The following is a 16523-nucleotide window of genomic DNA, read 5'->3' on the forward strand; positions in this document are numbered from 1 at the left end:
ATTTTGGTGGAAGAGTTCATCGAAGGAAAATAAAGGTATACCTTGGATGTCTTGGGATCGTATGTGCAATAGCAAGAACAACGGGGGGCTTGGTTTTCGAAATCTCCATGATTTTAATTTGGCACTCTTAGGAAAACAAGGTTGGCGCTTCTTAATAAGAACTGAGTCTCTAGTTTCTCGTATTTTCAAGGCTAGATACTTTCCCAATGGAACATACCTCTCGGCTTCTATAGGGAACAAACCAAGTTTTGTGTGGCGTAGTGTTTGGGAAGCTCAATCTCTTGTTCGTGCGGGAGTTCGTTGGAGTGTGGGGAATGGCTCTTCTATTGATGTGTTGAATGAACCTTGGCTGCCCGACCACCAGCAACCGCTTGTGATTTCCTCTCATCCAGCCCTTCAACATGCTAAAGTGAGCAATTTAATGTCCATGGACATGGCCTCTTGGGATGTTGATATCCTTAAGGATTTATTTGAGGAGAGGGATCAAAGATTGATAATGCAAATTCCCTTAAGCACAAACCAGGCTTCGGATGTTCTTTGCTGGTTTAATGAGGCAAATGGAATGTATTCGGTCAAAAGTGCTTATGCTTTGCAAAAAAATCTGAAAGGACTTGGTACTGAGATAGTTGCCTCTGAGTTTTGGAAGGCGTTATGGTCTTTAAAGCTCCAACCAAAGATAAAGAACCTGATGTGGAGAGCTGGTTCTAACTGCCTTCCGACCCTCTCTCAGCTTGCTTCTAAGCGCGTTCCTGTCAACACACGCTGTCCTTTGTGTGAGGAGATGGATGAGACACTCACACACATTTTACTTACCTGTAGGGTGGTCAAAACGGTGTGGGAGAGAGTAGGCATCGGCACTACTGTGACTGCAGCAGGGAGCATTTTTCTGGACTGGTGCGTGAATGTTTTCACGCCTTTGACAGCAGAAAAACAAGGTTTGGCTGCTGCTCTTTGTTGGGCAGTTTGGGGAGCAAGGAATGATGTTGTATGGCAAGGGAAATCGTTTAATAGTTCAGCTATAGTCGCCTCTGCTAAAAGCTATCTTGATCAATGGAAATACGCTCAAAAAACTCAAATTGAGTCATTATGGTCTGATCTTCAAGACTATGATGGGATGGAGCGTTGGCTTAAACCTCAGGACAATAGTATCAAGATCAATGTGGGTGCAGCTATCTTTTAAGGTGTTGATATAGTAACAGAATATGGTTAAGTAGTTAGACAGTTAGAGGTTCTGTTATAGAGTTAGTTAAGTGTTAGTGTACTCATGTTATTATAAATACCTACACTTGTATTAAACCAATTCAGTACAGAAATAAAGATTCAATTCATTCTCTTCTACTGCTTCTTTTCTCTATTTCATTAACTCTGTTTTCAGCTCAACTTGGTACCAGAGCCGAAGGTAAATATCCATGGCGTCCTTCTCCAGTGAAGCATCTCATCAGTCCGTAGTTCCAACCACGATGTTCGTTCTTCCATTACGACTGAATCAGAACAATTATTTTTTCTGGAGATCCCAAGTCCTTCCTGCAATCAGAGCACATGATCTTGAAGGAATTTCGCTAAATCAAAATCGGCCTCAAGCGAGAATTCGACAGCCACCAGAATCAACAACCATGGTAAGTAATCCGGAATTCAATAGATGGATGCGTCTTGATCAATTTCTCCTTTCTTGGTTAATGTCAACCATTTCTGAGTCTATGATTGGGCATGTGGTGAACTGTGCTACTTCGTCTGAAATCTGGAACACGCTCGAGCAATTGTTTGGGACTGCCTCTCGAGCAAGACAAATCCATCTGATGAATCAACTTCAATTGACCAAGAAAGGCTCTCTTGCCATCGATTAATACCTTCTCAAAATGAAGAACCTGACAGATGGACTTCGTGCAGCAGGAAATCCAATCTCAGACGAACAACTTATCTTGTATGTTCTTGCTGGGTTAGGGACTGAGTATGAGGCAGTTGTTGTCAATCTGACCTCAAGAGACAATCTTACTCTTGCTGAAGTGCAATTTATGCTCCAAAGCCATGAAGTTCGAATTGAAGCAAATCAAGTTCATACCACTATTGATTTCAATGGAGCCACAGCAAACTATGCCCAATTCAAAAGAACCCAATCTGGCCCTCCCAACCCCACAGGCTGTGGCTATTCCAATCAATTTCGAGGACGTGGACGAAACTCGTATGGTGGCCGATCGAATAACAATGGTGGCAGAGGATCTTCTAACAATAATAGACCAGTTTGTCAACTCTGTGGCCAAATTGGTCACACAGTTCACAAGTGTTACAGAAGATTCGACATCTCATACAATGGTCCTGAAGAAAATGAGCCAAACACTGCCTCAAATCCGCCACAGGCCCTACCACAGATGAAGCTTGAAGCTTGGTATCTTGAAAGTGGAGCTTCTCACCATGTCACTCAAGACAATAGTAATCTCCACCAGCAACACACCTACAAAGGCAAAGAAAAGATCGTTGTAGGTCTCTTCCCTATCTATACATAACATTGGTAATCAAACTCCTGCTGCAAGAAAATCCCTTTATCTCAAAAACATACTTCATGTTCCAGCTATCACAAAAAATTTGATTAGCATTTCCAAATTTACTAATGACAATAATGTTTCTGTTGAATTCAAGGACAATCACTCGAAGATCCCTCTCCTTCGGGGTGCCCATAAAGATGGGCTTTAACAACTAGCACCCAAGTTTACTCATCAAGCAAATATGTCTCCTCAGCATTCCAACTCCTCTGCTGCAGCAAAGAACAATTCTTTGTCTCAAGAAAATACTGTTTCTACTTTTACCTGTAATAGCAATTCTGCTACAAGCAATTCCAACTCTTGTAATACAAAAGATTCCAAACTTGTATCTTTGTGGCATAATAGACTTGGCCACCCCAATATTCAAGTTCTCAATAAAGTTCTTAAATTTCTTAATATTTCTACTACTGAGATGTCCATTTGTCATGCTTGCCAATATGGCAAACTTCACCAATTTTCATTTCACTCTTCCCACAACAGTACACATTCTCCATTTGAAATTGTGCATACTGATCTTTGGGGACCATCCCCTCATCCTTCACCCGAGGGTTTCAAGTACTATATTTGCTTTATTGATGATTTCACCAAGTTTTCTTGGATTTTTCCTCTTACTGCCAAATCAGAAACAGCCAATGTTTTTAAACACTTCAATAGCTATGTTGAGAGACAATTTAATACAATGATAAAGTCAGTTCAAGCTGACTGGGGTGGAGAGTACAGACCTCTCAAACCTATTCTTTATGATTTAGGTATTCTTTTTAGACACCCATGCCCACATACACACCAACAACAAGGTCGTGTGGAAAGAAAACATAGGCATATCACCGATATGGGACTCACATTACTAGCTCAAGCCAAAATGCCTCTATCTTTTTGGTGGGATGCCTTTGTCTCCTCCACCTATCTCATCAATAGACTTCCCATCCAAAAGAATCAATACATCTCTCCTTATGAAAATATGTTTCACACTAAACCGGACTATAGTTTCTTGAAAACTTTTGGTTGTGCATGCTTCCCATTATTAAGACCATACAATAAGTACAAGTTCAATTTTAGAACATTCATGTGTGTCTTTTTAGGCTATAGTTCGCATCATAAGGGTTATCGATGTCTACACCCTTCTGGCCGAATATACATTGCTCATAGTGTTACTTTTGATGAGCTATGTTTTCCTTACTCTCATCCTTTTTCCAAGAATTCCACTCCCAACTCTCCAATCTCCACTGTCCACTGTATTCCTATACCATCTGATATACTTCCCTCTCATCAATCACCAATAGAACAGCCAACATCACCTCAGTCACCAACTTCAATCCCACCGGATACTACTATCCCTACCACAGATCCCATATTGCAGCAAAATAACCCACCTGCTGCCTTACAAACCGCCCCTGCTGCTCCTATTTCTCATCCTCCCCATGTACCTTCAATCACTTCCTCTCATCACATGACTACCCGTTCAAAATCAGGTATTTACAAACCAAAAATTCTTGCAGCTGAGTTAAAAGATTATGAATGTTATTTAAAAGAACCTACCTCTCTCCATCTGTCCCAAACTCAGTATGCTATGGACATTCTCAAAAGAACTAATATGGAAACTTCAAAGTCATGCATCACACCATTATGCCCTGGATACAAATTGTATACCTCTGACAGTGAGTTGTTCCATGATCCTACTCTCTACAGAAGCACAATTGGCTCCCTTCAATATCTCACAATGACAAGACCTGACCTTGCCTTTTCAGTCAACAAGTTAAGCAAATTCATGCAACAACCGACTGTGGCACATTGGAATGCATGCAAACGAGTACTTAGATACATTAAAGGCACTCTCGACTTGGGTCTTGTCTTTCAACCAGCCACTCATCTCACTCTAGAAGCCTTGTCAGATGCAGATTGGGCCTGCAATCTGGATGACCGCAAATCAACTACTGGTTTCTGTGTCAAGCTTGGTGGAAATCTCATATCGTGGGGCTCAAAGAAACAAAAATCAGTGGCTCGATCAAGCACTGAATTCGAGTATAGGTCTTTATCAACTACTGCCACTGAAGTGGTATGGATAACCTCTGTGTTGACTGAAATAGGCATCAAAACTAGTGGCAAACCGATTATCTGGTGTGATAATCAGGGGGCACAACAGCTTGCCTCCAACCCCGTGTTTCACTCAAGAACGAAACACATTGAAGTGGATGTCCACTTTGTTCGAAAATTGGTCACTCAAGGCAAGTTAACTGTCTGCTACATTCCCACTGAAGAACAGCCAACTGATCTCTTCACCAAAGCTTTAACTTTTCCTAAATTTAATTTCTTATGTAGCAAACTGTCACTAGGCAAATCCCAGTCCAGTTTGAGGGGGGATGTTGATATAGTAACAGAATATGGTTAAGTAGTTAGACAGTTAGAGGTTCTGCTATAGAGTTAGTTAAGTGTCAGTGTACTCATGTTTTTATAAATACCTACACTTGTATTAAACCAATTCAGTACAGAAATAAAGATTCAATTCATTCTCTTCTACTGCTTTTTTTCTCTGTTTCATTAACTCTGTTTTCAGCTCAACTGAAGGACATAATCGGTTCGGAAGTGCTTTGGTGGTGCGTGACCACAATGGTTTGCTCATCGAAGGCCATACTAACTAAGTTACATAATGGGAATATTGCTCTGTCCATTGCTGAAGCACTGAGCTTTAGGGAAGCTTTAAGTTGGCTCAAAGACCAAACATACAGTGTAGTTTGGGTTGAGACGGATTGTTTATTGGTTGTTCAAGCTCTGAGGAACTCGACTGTTCTGTCTTCTCAGTTTGGTTGTGTGATTCAGGAGTGTAAAGCCATGTTGGCTAATCTAAATAATGTTTATTTTTGTTTTGTTAAGCGGTCAGCTAATAGAGTCGCTCATGAGTTTGCTAGAGCGTCTTTATTATATTCTGATTGTATTTTCAATATGGAAAACATTCTAACTGAGTTGTTGTCTATTTTGGTGACTGATTTCGAAGGTTAATAAAAATTGATTTTACCTTTCAAAAAAAAAAATATCAAGAAATTTTATCTTTTCTAAAGGTTAAATGATTCTTACTGTAATATTATAAAGAGTCCTCCAAAATGTATTAAATACGTGAATGTACAAAATTGATGTCCTAATAAACTACAGGAATAGGATAAGAGAAATGCAATAATAAATTTGCACGTTACGACTTAATATTTACCGTTCTAATGAAAGTTATGGATATTGACATTCTCTAGCAAAAAAAAATATATATCACCACTTAAAACTTATATGTGAAAAAAATTCTCCATTTACTTTAACCTATTGACCCAAAAATATAAGTTCAATAGGATCACCCTCATGGTTCACAATTTAAAACTGCAGTATTGCTCTTTCTACAAAGATATTATATTGAGCTTCTTTGCCATAGGATTAATACTGCAGCCATATTGCCTTTTTTTGCTAGCATATTTTGTACCTATAGACGTGAAGGAAGAAGATATTGGTTCCTATTTTCAAATTGATATAATAGTCTTTTTTTTTTTTTTAAAAAAAAATCCTTTATAAAAAAAATTAAAATTTATAGTTTTTTCCAAAAGTACTTTTAAGAAGTTATTTTTAAAATTAAAATTATTTCAAACTTTTTAATTCACTCACAAAATATCTTTTATTTAATGATATTTAAATATTTTAAAAAACATTTTTTATTAAAAAAAAAAACTTAATCAAACAGAATATAATTCACTTTTCACTTAAACGTTAATTTGGTCAAGTAAAAAAATCACAATAATAAACAAAACCATACCAAATAATAAATTTCATTAATTATAAGTCATGTCATTCTCATTAACTATTAGACAAAAAAAAAAAAAAAAACAAACAGTTCAAAAGAATTAATAAAGATTGGCAATTGGCACCAAAGATGGGATCCATACAATAATATATATTTTGGAAATTTCTATAATTTTTTATTATTTAAATATTTTCGTGGGCAATCTTTCTCTCCCTATGTATTTCAAAATTGAGTTCTATAAATTGATGGTCATATTTTTTAACGCATTATAAAGTTACAACTCATAAGTCAGAGAGATCGTAAGCAACCCATAATCGCTAATTCATGGCAAGCAAAGATCCAGTGCTTTCTCCTTCCCTTCCATGGAAGACTCGCATCACCTGTGGATTACTCAATTTCTGCACTGATATCTCTCGTCGAAACAATGGCACTATTAACCGCCGCTTACTCAGTCTCTTCGATATCAGATCTCCCACCACACCCTCCGCAGTTAAGGGAGTCTCTTCCTCCGACTACACCCTCGACGCATCTAGAAACCTCTGGTTTCGTATCTTCGTCCCCAGCTCAGCTTCCGCCTCAGGCCCGAAATCCCTCCCCGTCTTCATCTTCTTCCACGGCGGTGGCTTCGCCTTCCTAAGCCCCGATACAATCGTATACGACGCTGTCTGCCGTAAACTAGCTAGAAAAATCCCTTCCATCGTAATCTCCGTCAACTACCGTCTCTCACCAGAGCACCGCTACCCTTGTCAGTACGAAGACGGGTTCGACGTGATCAAGTATCTTGACGGAGAAGGAATCCTCCCGGAGGAAGCCGACGTATCCAAATGCTTTTTAGCGGGAGACAGTGCCGGGGCCAACCTAGCACACAACGTGGCAGTGCGTGTTGCGGAGGAGAGTGCGAGCTTGAAGGCGGTTAGGGTGTTGGGTTTGGTGACGATACAGCCGTTTTTCGGAGGTGAGGAGAGGACGGCGGCGGAGCTACGGCTGAGATCGGCGCCGATTGTGAACTTGGACCGGACTGATTGGATGTGGAAGGCGTTCTTGCCAGAGGGTTCGAATCGGGACCACGAGGCTTCGAATGTGAGTGGGCCACGTGGCAAAGACATATCGGGTTTGAGGTGTTTTCCGAAGACGCTGGTGTTCGTGGGTGGGTGGGACCCGCTTCAAGATTGGCAGAGAAAGTATTATGAGTGGTTGAAGAAATCGGGGAAAGAGGCTGAGATGATTGAGTATCCGGATATGATCCACGCTTTTTATTTGTTTCCTGAGATTCCCGGTTCTCACCAATTGTTCACGCAACTCAAGGACTTCGTACTTAATTGTATCTCTAATTCCAAATAAAACCTAAACTTACAGCTAGTCTCTGTCTCCAACATTATGTACTACGTACTCGATCAGATTGAATAAATTAATTATTGCATTATTAATTGCAGATGTTTTTATTTTAATTATCATTATGAATAATAATTATAAATTTTAATTATTCTTATTATTCTTCGATGTGGACTTATATCGCTTCCTCTTTTTTCTTACCAGTAAGTTCGGCATTGAATAGATGAGACGAAATTGTACGACAAAATTTAGGGATTGGTGAGTGAAAAGTATGGAGGGTGGGTGGGTGTTGAGTAAATGCCACTAAAAAATAAATTACTGGCTTATTGAATTGTATTTCATGCAATATTTTTATGTAAAATTATATATAATATTAACTTTTATTGGTACTTAAATATATAACACTACAAGAAAAAACATTTACGATAACACTGAAAAAATGTAATTAAATGTATTTTATAACATTTTAGCAACTGTTAAGACAGCCCATGTAATTAAAAGTATTGACATTTAATTACATTTTTTCAGTGTTATTAAATAGCATATTATAACATTATATTAGTGTTATATGTTATAATAGTTAACATTAATTTAGTGTTATGGTTCATTATGTTACATTTATTAATAACATTTGTGAAATGTAATTGTATAGATTTTAATTACATTATTATTATGTTATATATAAAGAAATATTACATTTTAATATTGTTATAATTTTTTAATAATAACTATTTTTTAATGTTATCGTTTCTCTTATGTTATATTTATTTAATAACATTTTAAAAATGGAATCATATAATTTTTAATTACATTATTATTATGTTACATATTAAGAAATGTTACATTTTAATGTTATAATTTTTTAACAATAACTATTTATTAATGTTATAATTTCTTAATGATAACACTTTGTTAGTGTTAACTTTTGTATGTTCTTTTAATTAACATTTCTAGAATGAAATTATTAAATCAAATAATGCTTATTATTTTACAAATAAAATCTAATATAATTCTTATATTAACCAAAATATCTATGTCACAAATGAAATTGTAACATAATAAAAACTCCTTACTAAAAAAATATAATAAAAACTTATTATGTAATGTCTATTAGGTTCTTCCAAGCAAACACCACATTAATCTTCTTGAAGTTAAATTGCACCATTGTTGCGGAATCCCATCGTTCATTATCTTGACAATGTAAAATCCTTTCCAAACTGCTTGTTTACACCTCATCAACATAAGAGACCAATTCAAGTTCTGAAACCCAAATAAATAAAATGTAAACATTTAATACATGATACTCTAAATTTAAGACTTGAAATAATTCATTTTTCTCTTATGGAGAATTGGGTTTCTAAACCAAAGACACCCTGATGCATTAGAAAACGAAACAGGAACCCAAGTTCAAGGTACAACAATAAACAACAAACTCTGCATATCAACAAGAGTAAACCAGCTAAAGGGAAAAAAAGATATCAACTCAATCAAGTAATTCATAAAACCAGTATTTAAACACCATAAAGATATCAGAATTCCCACACAGCAAAAGAATATCAACTAAACGGTAGTAAATGAAGAGAAATAGGAAGCTACCTCCTTCCTGCATTAGGGAAGCTATCAACAGAACAGTATAAGTAATTCATAAAACCAGTATCTAAACTCCATAAAGATATCAGAATTCCCAGACAGCAATAGAATATCAACAGAACAGTAGTAAATGAAGAGAAATAGGGAAGCTACCTCCTTCCTGCATTAGAGATCGATTGAAAAGCATGATCTGGCACAAGTGGTCAACCATGATTGCGAAAATGCCATAGTGATTAAATTTATAAATTCTTGAGTAAATTTAGTGATCAACAAGAGCTTTTCACACATAATTAGATGTGTGTGTGTAAAAATATGTGTCAATGATTGGAAGTTAATACAAAGCTTTAACTGAAAAAAATGGTCTAAATACTAATGTTTAAAAGAAAAAAGATTTAAAGAGTATTGAAACTATTTCATACCTCAAATATAAATTGCATACTGTAAACACTCATGATTATTTAGAGCATAAAGCAGGGGACTCTGCTCATAAAGCCTTTTAAATCAAATTGAGCAATGAATTAACAGTTGCATATAGGTAGTTGTTTCTTTGATTAGAACACCAAACATAAAAATAAAATAAAGCTATAATTTTTATTTTTTAAGACACTTCATTGAAAAGAAAGAAAGCAGGCATGAATTATGGTAAGTAGAAGAAACACAACAAAAACAACTAAACAACTAAAGCAACCAAAAAATAAACAGAACCAAATATCCCATACAGCAGTTTAAGTAATTTACCTCATTATAACTTTGTCAGCCGGCCAAGCAATAATATTTCCAACGCTTTCTTCAATGCAAGTTAATCCTGAAGTAGGCCTCCATAGAAATGCATTAGGTTCCCTTACAAAATCAACACCAACCTTCATGGCAAATGGTCCAAGAGGAACACCAAGAACTGAATCTTGTGGATCATCTGAAATGAAATATCCAACAGCAACAATATTCCCAGAACCAGTCCAATCCAAAAGGTCGCACTTTTGGCCTTGAATTCCAACATCACCCTATAATTATGCAAATATTACAATAGTTTGGCAACAATAAATCAACTTAGAAATATATAAATAAATGATAATACTAAAATCTTACCCGTGTAGGACGATTATGTGCATTGGACTGCTCTCCGCTCAAGTTAGAATGAGACTAAACATCACAAACAAAAGTTTAGATACAATAAGTTAGAATGGGACAACAAAAATCAACCCATTAATCAATTCTCAGCACCAAAAGAAACAAATAACCTAGCATTGTTTAATCAATCTAACAATAGATAAAAGTAAAAATATTTTAATTTACCTTGGAATTTATGAAAGAGTTAATCAATTGCTCCATAACAGCCACTTTTTCTTTTAACTCTTTATACTCATTTTCAATTCTACATATATGTTCTTCTTTTTCCGATGCAATTGCTAACTTAGTTTTGGTAACTCCTTTACCATAACCTCTCACATAGGAACCCTTTTCAGGACCTAATATATTTGAAAGAAGATCTCCTTTTTCCTTTGGAGTCTTAGAAGGTAATGAAGAATCACCTAATATATCCTAACAAAATAATCAGATTTGAAAAATATATAAGTAAATTCATATTTCAAAAAATAATTAAATATAATCGAAAATAAAATATAAGCTGAAATTGATGATTCATACGAAAGTTTCAGCAACATAGGAATTGACAGGTTCTCCATTTTTTTTTGTGTGTGCCTTAGTCCACACATCAACTCTCGAAGGTTCTTCATTTTTTGCACTACTATTCATCTACATGGAGAAGAAAACATGTTATAAATATAGTATATTAGCTACGATTAATATTAAATGATACAAGAAAATTAATTATTTACCATATCATCGATTAATCGAGCATATCCTTTGCGGCTACAAGTATGGGGAAGTCGTTTATTTCTTATCTCTTTGAACTTGTCACTTTTGGCCTAAAAATTAAAACAATTATGATTTTATCTCAATCTTAAACAATTATAATAACCCATATATTGATTAAGCTACTATTAACCTGAAATTCCAAACTGGTTTTCTCTTTGATGAACGCCCTCCACTCAATTACAGTTTTGATGTTGTCAGGCTTTAATTTCAGCCTTTCGTGTTCATTTGGCGCTTTTTTGACTTTAGCAACCAACCTTGATTTAGAAGCTCTCCAAAGATCACCCATGGACTGAAATATATAGTTTTTCTTCCATTCTTTGTCAACTATATATCGTGCCTAAGAAATTGAAACATGTTAAAAATATATTAAAATAAGTAAATAATTTTTAAATCAATTAAGCACAAGCAACATACCTGAATTGATCTCCACAAAACCTCCTTCATTCCAAGAGTAATCTTTCTCCAATCAGGTAAAGTTACTGGTACGACTTCCCTCACAAGTGGTCCCAAAAATGAGGATAAGCTAATTGATGCTTTTCCAATTGGTTGGCCCAATGCGTTGAATTTGACCGGTAATCGACCCTCACTACTTGTAGCAACTGATGTCATTTTAGTTTCACCTCTTTTTTTCTTTTCCATAGGCTCTTCTAAAGGGGGAGCAACATCATCAAGAACAGGTGACGAGCCTATGGACCTCCTTCTTAAAGAGCCCCTAGTGTTTAGTGCAGGGGAGTCTATGGTAGGCATTGTAATAGAAATTTGAGGTGTTTTGGACCTAGTATTTACTGTTGGAGAATTTGAGATGGGAGTAAGAGATATTGGAATGGGTGTTTTGGACCGAGAGGCTTTCTTCCTAAGAGATCTCTTTCTCTTAGTGGAACATATCTCTTTCTCTTGTCCGAGTGTTTCCTCATCTTCAGAAGAGTCTCTCACTATCATTTTTCGACGTGTCTTCCTTTGTAGCAATACCTGTTGAATATTATTTAAGCAATATAAAAAATATACATATTATTAAAACAAGAAGACTGAAAGTATTTACATATGGAAAAGAAACTTACAGAGTTTTTAGCTTTGAGAAGTTCATCTTTTTGTGTCTCTTGTATCTTGCTCTCTTTATTCTTCTTGACGTTTTTCAGCTTCATGGTCATCTTCTCTTGTAGCAAAACTCCAAACCTTTACATATGAAGTACGCTTCGAACAATATAAATATAAAACAAACAAAAATATCTTATAATAATATAAATACAAAAGAAACAATGCATAAACAAAAAAGAGGCATCAATATAAACATTAATAGCATTATGAGACATCACACGAGACAAAAACAACAACATTATTCAAACTAAGGTGCCTTCACAATCCACTCTCACATATTGGTCTTCTTCAACTACATCATCCAACCTAGTTTCAATATTATTTTCTAAAATGATGGGCATATACTCATGCCTATCATAATATTCCAATTCATAAAATCCTCTTGGGCGTGCCATCATTACTACATGCCAACTAGAATCACGTTCTCTAGAGTAGAAAACTTGTTTAGCTTGTGAAGCTAAAATGAAAGGGTCTTTAACAAATTGTGATTGACTTTCCTCTAAGTTAACTAATGTGAGGCCATCTTCGATCCTAATACCATTAGGAACATTAGCCCATAGACATCTAAAAAGTGGAATTTGAAATGTGTGATAATCTAACAAGATTATCTCTTTTAGGACTCCATAGTAGGAAACCACATCTGCAACTTGTGATTGATCTTTAGCACTGGATCTACACATGGTTGTTGCATCAATAGAAACACCACTATTCTGTGTTGTCTTTTTATCATCTTCTACATTGAATCTTTGACCATTGATGATGAATCCTGTGCAAGATATTGCTTGTTTCCTAGGTCCATATGCTAACTATTTCAACAAATCATTTTCTTCACCCTTATCAATAGGAACCTGTGAGAAATAGTTTTCAATTAGTTATATTAATCAAAACTATAAGAAATATTGGTTAGGAAATAACCAATTTACCTTTTCTTTCAGCCATTTTGGAAATGTCTCTACATGCCTTTTCCAAAGCAAGCCACTATTTCTTGCATAAATTTGGTTGGTTTTCCTTAACTCGTCCTTATGCATCCTAATTAATTTGATAAAATGATTAAAAATTACTATTTTAACATAAAGATAAACAATTATAATCCTTCAGGGACATACTCTAGAAAAGGCTCCACAATAGATGTATTCAGTAGAACGCATCGGTGTGCAATTTCTAACCACTCATCTGTCATTGTAAAGTCATGCTTTCTAGAAATTGGACGACCCTCAAATAACACATCATTGACCCACTCTTCGTTGCGATGCTTTTTTTTGTTCAACCCAATTGTTGACTTAATGAATTCATTACAAAAATTCATACACTCATCTGCAAGATAGGACTCTGCAATACAACCTTCAGGCCTTGCTTGATTTCTGACATATGCTTTTAGTGTCTTCATATGTCTATCACATCATATATTAGAACATCAATAATAAATTATTAAAATATATCATAAATAATATTGAAAATATAAACTTTCATAATGATTTACCTCTCAAAGGGATACATCCATCGAAATTGAACAGGTCCACATAATCGTGCTTCTCGGCCAATATGAATAACCAAATGAATCATAACATCAAAAAAGGACGGTGGAAAGAATCTCTCAAGCAAGCATAATGTTTCAAAGAATCTCATTTTCAATAGCAATTAAGCTCTCTCTATCAATAACTCGTTGACAGATTTGATTAAAGAATTTACATAATCTTAATATAGCATCCCTTGGACCTTTAGGCATCAATCCTCTTATTGCCATAGGTAGTAATTGTTGCATCAATATGTGACAATCATGTGACTTAAGGCCCGTAAGCTTGCATTCTTCCAATGAAACACAATTTTGAATATTTGAACTATACCCATCGGGTACTTTTAACAAGGACAAACGTTCACAAAATAAGTGTTTCTCGTCCTTTGATAGTGTATGTATGGCTGGAGGAAGATACTTCTTAGTCCCTCGCTCTTGAGGGTGTAGTCCACTCCTAATACCCATTTCTTGTAAATCTAACCGAGCTTTTAGTCCATCTTTTGTCTTACCAGCCACATTTAGCAGTGTATTAATGATGCTTTCACACACATTCTTCTCTATGTGCATCACATCCAAATTGTGACGAACATGTAACTCTTTCCAATAAGGTAACTCAAAAAAGATTGATCGTTTTTTCCACCTTTCTTGATCATCACTACTCCTTTTTCTTTTCTTTGACTTGGATTTACCCCATACATTTGCAAAATTTTTGAGATGTTCAAAAATTGTGCTCCCATTCAAGCAAAATCTTTAAATGATACCACCACGATTATACACTTAAACCACCTGCCAAAAGTCTCCGTGAATGAATCGATTGCCCCACCGATCGATTTCCACGAACAGAGAATGATCAAGCTGCAAAAAGCAGAGAAAAAATCAAAAACTAAGCACAGTATGTTGAGAATGCTTACTGTACACTGATACCATGCAAATTCTTCACCATTTGGACCTGTAATCAGCAACCCCAAAAAGATTGCTTTAACACAGAGTGATCAACTACCAAAAGCACCCGACAAGAAAAAAATAGCAACAGCTAACATTAATGATTAGTATACTATAAAAATGTTTATTACTCTTTTTCCTTCTCAATTCTTCTTTGATCCCTTCTCTCGCTCGCTCTCTCTCTTTCTCTCATTAATTAACAAGAAACTAAAACATTTGAGAGCATAAAGATTCTATCTTTCACTTATCACCAGCAATTGAGCACATCACGATTCAAAGTTTTCTCCGATAAACAGTATGTTACTCTATTCCTTCACTCCTCTCTCTCTCATCAAGATAACTAACTAAACACAATAGATTGTAATGTTTCATATTGTACACCAATCACCAGTGGTTGAACATTTCGTATATTGTAATTATTCTTCTAGATGAACATACATTGCAATAAAGTAATAGAAATAACAATATAACAATTTGCAAGCTTGTTCTACAAGACTGCAGTGAGAACTTAGAGAATGTATCAAGAAACCACAAACACGGAATGAAGAGGTAAAAAAATAAAGAAATGGAAAATGTCCTTTTACCTCTATTTGTGACCCTTACAGTCTTAAACTCCACATCATTGGGATCATTGATGTAGACTCTACGGGGATCAATGCTTACAACCACAGCCTGCAACATTATGTTTAAATCGACATATTTGAGAGCAAACAAAGGACACAGGACATAAAGAATAAATATATAGCAAGAAGAGAATGAAAGATAAAGCAAACTGACACCAAAATTGAACTACAGATGATCCAAAAATTAGGCCCAATAAAATGTTGTGTATTTGTTATGTTCAGTTCTGTAGTCAGTAAACTTTAGACATCGTTCCCTCATTTTCAATACAAGCTACTGTTCCATATTAATAAAAAGCATGGATTAGCAGATATCTATAAAATAGAGAGTGAATTACTTGATTTCCATAAACTTTAGATATCTGTTCCAAACTGCTCTTTCCAGTTTTTACCTACAAGGCAACGACATCAGAAGGGACAGATACATTAGTAAAGTCCAAATGCACAGAGATGCAAAACCGTAAGATAAATATTGCAATCAATAATGTAGTGCCTTTTGTTTATGAGTAAATTAGGAATGGGAAGAAGGAGAAAACCTTGGGAGGAGGGCTTTAGTGATCAGAGAGGTAGAGTAAATTGAGAAGGAGAAGTGAGCGGTGATTCCAGTGGAGTGGTCTTCAGATGCTTTGCCAGAGAGATGATTGGGCGGAAGCCATTTTCAACCGGAGTAGATGATCGGAAATGAACCGCGGCAGAGTACAATCAACGGAAATAGAAGAATGGGTGAGAAAGCTTACCGTAAATACTGAAATAATTTCACACATACTGAAAAAAAGTTTACAGTAAATACCTTGGATCGCCGTTCACCGGAGGAGACCTAGACACTCGAAATTCATGTCGTCGGAGGAGTTGAGCACGAAGCACCAGCGATTATCCTTGGGGGCGCTGAGCTGAAGCACGAAGAAACCTAGCCTTTCTTCTTCAAGGCTACTGTACCCAACAATAAGAATGCCCAATTCAAATGAGCCCAATTTTGAATAACTCTCTAAGGCCCAATAATTAATAAGACCCAATAACTATTAGATAACGTTTTTTTAAAAACGTTATTGCTGAATGTAATTAAATGTTAAAAATGTTGTAGTGTAATATTTTAATACAAATTAAAGTTTAACATAGTATTATATAAAAATGTGATATATAATCTAATGGAATATTATACAATATAATACAATACGACTTAATACAACGTACCAAACGAGCCCTAAGAGTATGATTGAATGAAATTTTTGGGTTGATCGGACTAGGTT

At 35.6% G+C, this 16523-nt stretch overlaps 3 protein-coding genes and 1 long non-coding RNA gene across 4 annotated transcripts; 1 reads left to right on the plus strand and 3 right to left on the minus strand.

The window, feature by feature from the left end:
* Nucleotides 1-6380: 6380 nt before the first annotated feature.
* Nucleotides 6381-7736, plus strand: LOC115721018 (probable carboxylesterase 18). Its single transcript, XM_030650243.2, has one exon. The coding sequence runs from the start codon at nt 6634-6636 to the stop codon at nt 7648-7650; it is 1017 nt and encodes a 338-aa protein (XP_030506103.2). The 5' UTR covers nt 6381-6633; the 3' UTR covers nt 7651-7736.
* Nucleotides 7737-8761: 1025 nt separating this feature from the next.
* LOC115696811 (uncharacterized) lies at nt 8762-12405 on the minus strand. Its single transcript, XM_061110704.1, has 9 exons — nt 12165-12405; nt 11521-12075; nt 11237-11443; nt 11067-11156; nt 10876-10983; nt 10525-10770; nt 10318-10371; nt 9970-10232; nt 8762-8901 (listed from the first exon to the last, which is right to left on the minus strand). The coding sequence occupies exons 1-9, from the start codon at nt 12252-12254 to the stop codon at nt 8895-8897; spliced, it is 1620 nt and encodes a 539-aa protein (XP_060966687.1). The 5' UTR covers nt 12255-12405; the 3' UTR covers nt 8762-8894.
* A 738-nt stretch (nt 12406-13143) lies between these two features.
* On the minus strand, nt 13144-14448 carry LOC133035051 (uncharacterized). The gene is made up of 2 exons (XM_061110705.1): nt 13682-14448; nt 13144-13592 (listed from the first exon to the last, which is right to left on the minus strand). Exons 1-2 carry the CDS (start codon nt 13825-13827, stop codon nt 13286-13288), a joined length of 453 nt encoding a protein of 150 aa, XP_060966688.1. The 5' UTR covers nt 13828-14448; the 3' UTR covers nt 13144-13285.
* A 24-nt stretch (nt 14449-14472) lies between these two features.
* LOC133035052 (uncharacterized) lies at nt 14473-16308 on the minus strand. Its single transcript, XR_009686333.1, has 4 exons — nt 15813-16308; nt 15615-15668; nt 15241-15328; nt 14473-14569 (listed from the first exon to the last, which is right to left on the minus strand). It is a non-coding gene; the product is annotated as an uncharacterized LOC133035052 (long non-coding RNA).
* Nucleotides 16309-16523: the final 215 nt, after the last annotated feature.

Source organism: Cannabis sativa, chromosome 2, assembly GCF_029168945.1.
Source record: "Cannabis sativa cultivar Pink pepper isolate KNU-18-1 chromosome 2, ASM2916894v1, whole genome shotgun sequence".
Classification (NCBI taxonomy): Eukaryota; Viridiplantae; Streptophyta; class Magnoliopsida; order Rosales; family Cannabaceae; genus Cannabis; species Cannabis sativa.

Excerpts from the sequence above, each read along its gene's own strand:
- LOC115721018 (XM_030650243.2), top strand. The coding sequence starts at position 6,634 with ATGGCAAGCAAAGATCCAGTGCTTTCTCCTTCCCTTCCATGGAAGACT.
- LOC115696811 (XM_061110704.1), bottom strand. The coding sequence starts at position 12,254 with ATGACCATGAAGCTGAAAAACGTCAAGAAGAATAAAGAGAGCAAGATA. Across the intron at positions 11,444-11,520 it reads TTTTGTGGAGATCAATTCAG|GCACGATATATAGTTGACAA; the intron begins GTATGTTGCTTG and ends TCAATTTCTTAG. Across the intron at positions 10,372-10,524 it reads ACTCTTTCATAAATTCCAAG|TCTCATTCTAACTTGAGCGG; the intron begins GTAAATTAAAAT and ends TGTGATGTTTAG.
- LOC133035051 (XM_061110705.1), bottom strand. The coding sequence starts at position 13,827 with ATGAGATTCTTTGAAACATTATGCTTGCTTGAGAGATTCTTTCCACCG. Across the intron at positions 13,593-13,681 it reads TGGATGTATCCCTTTGAGAG|ACATATGAAGACACTAAAAG; the intron begins GTAAATCATTAT and ends ATGATGTGATAG.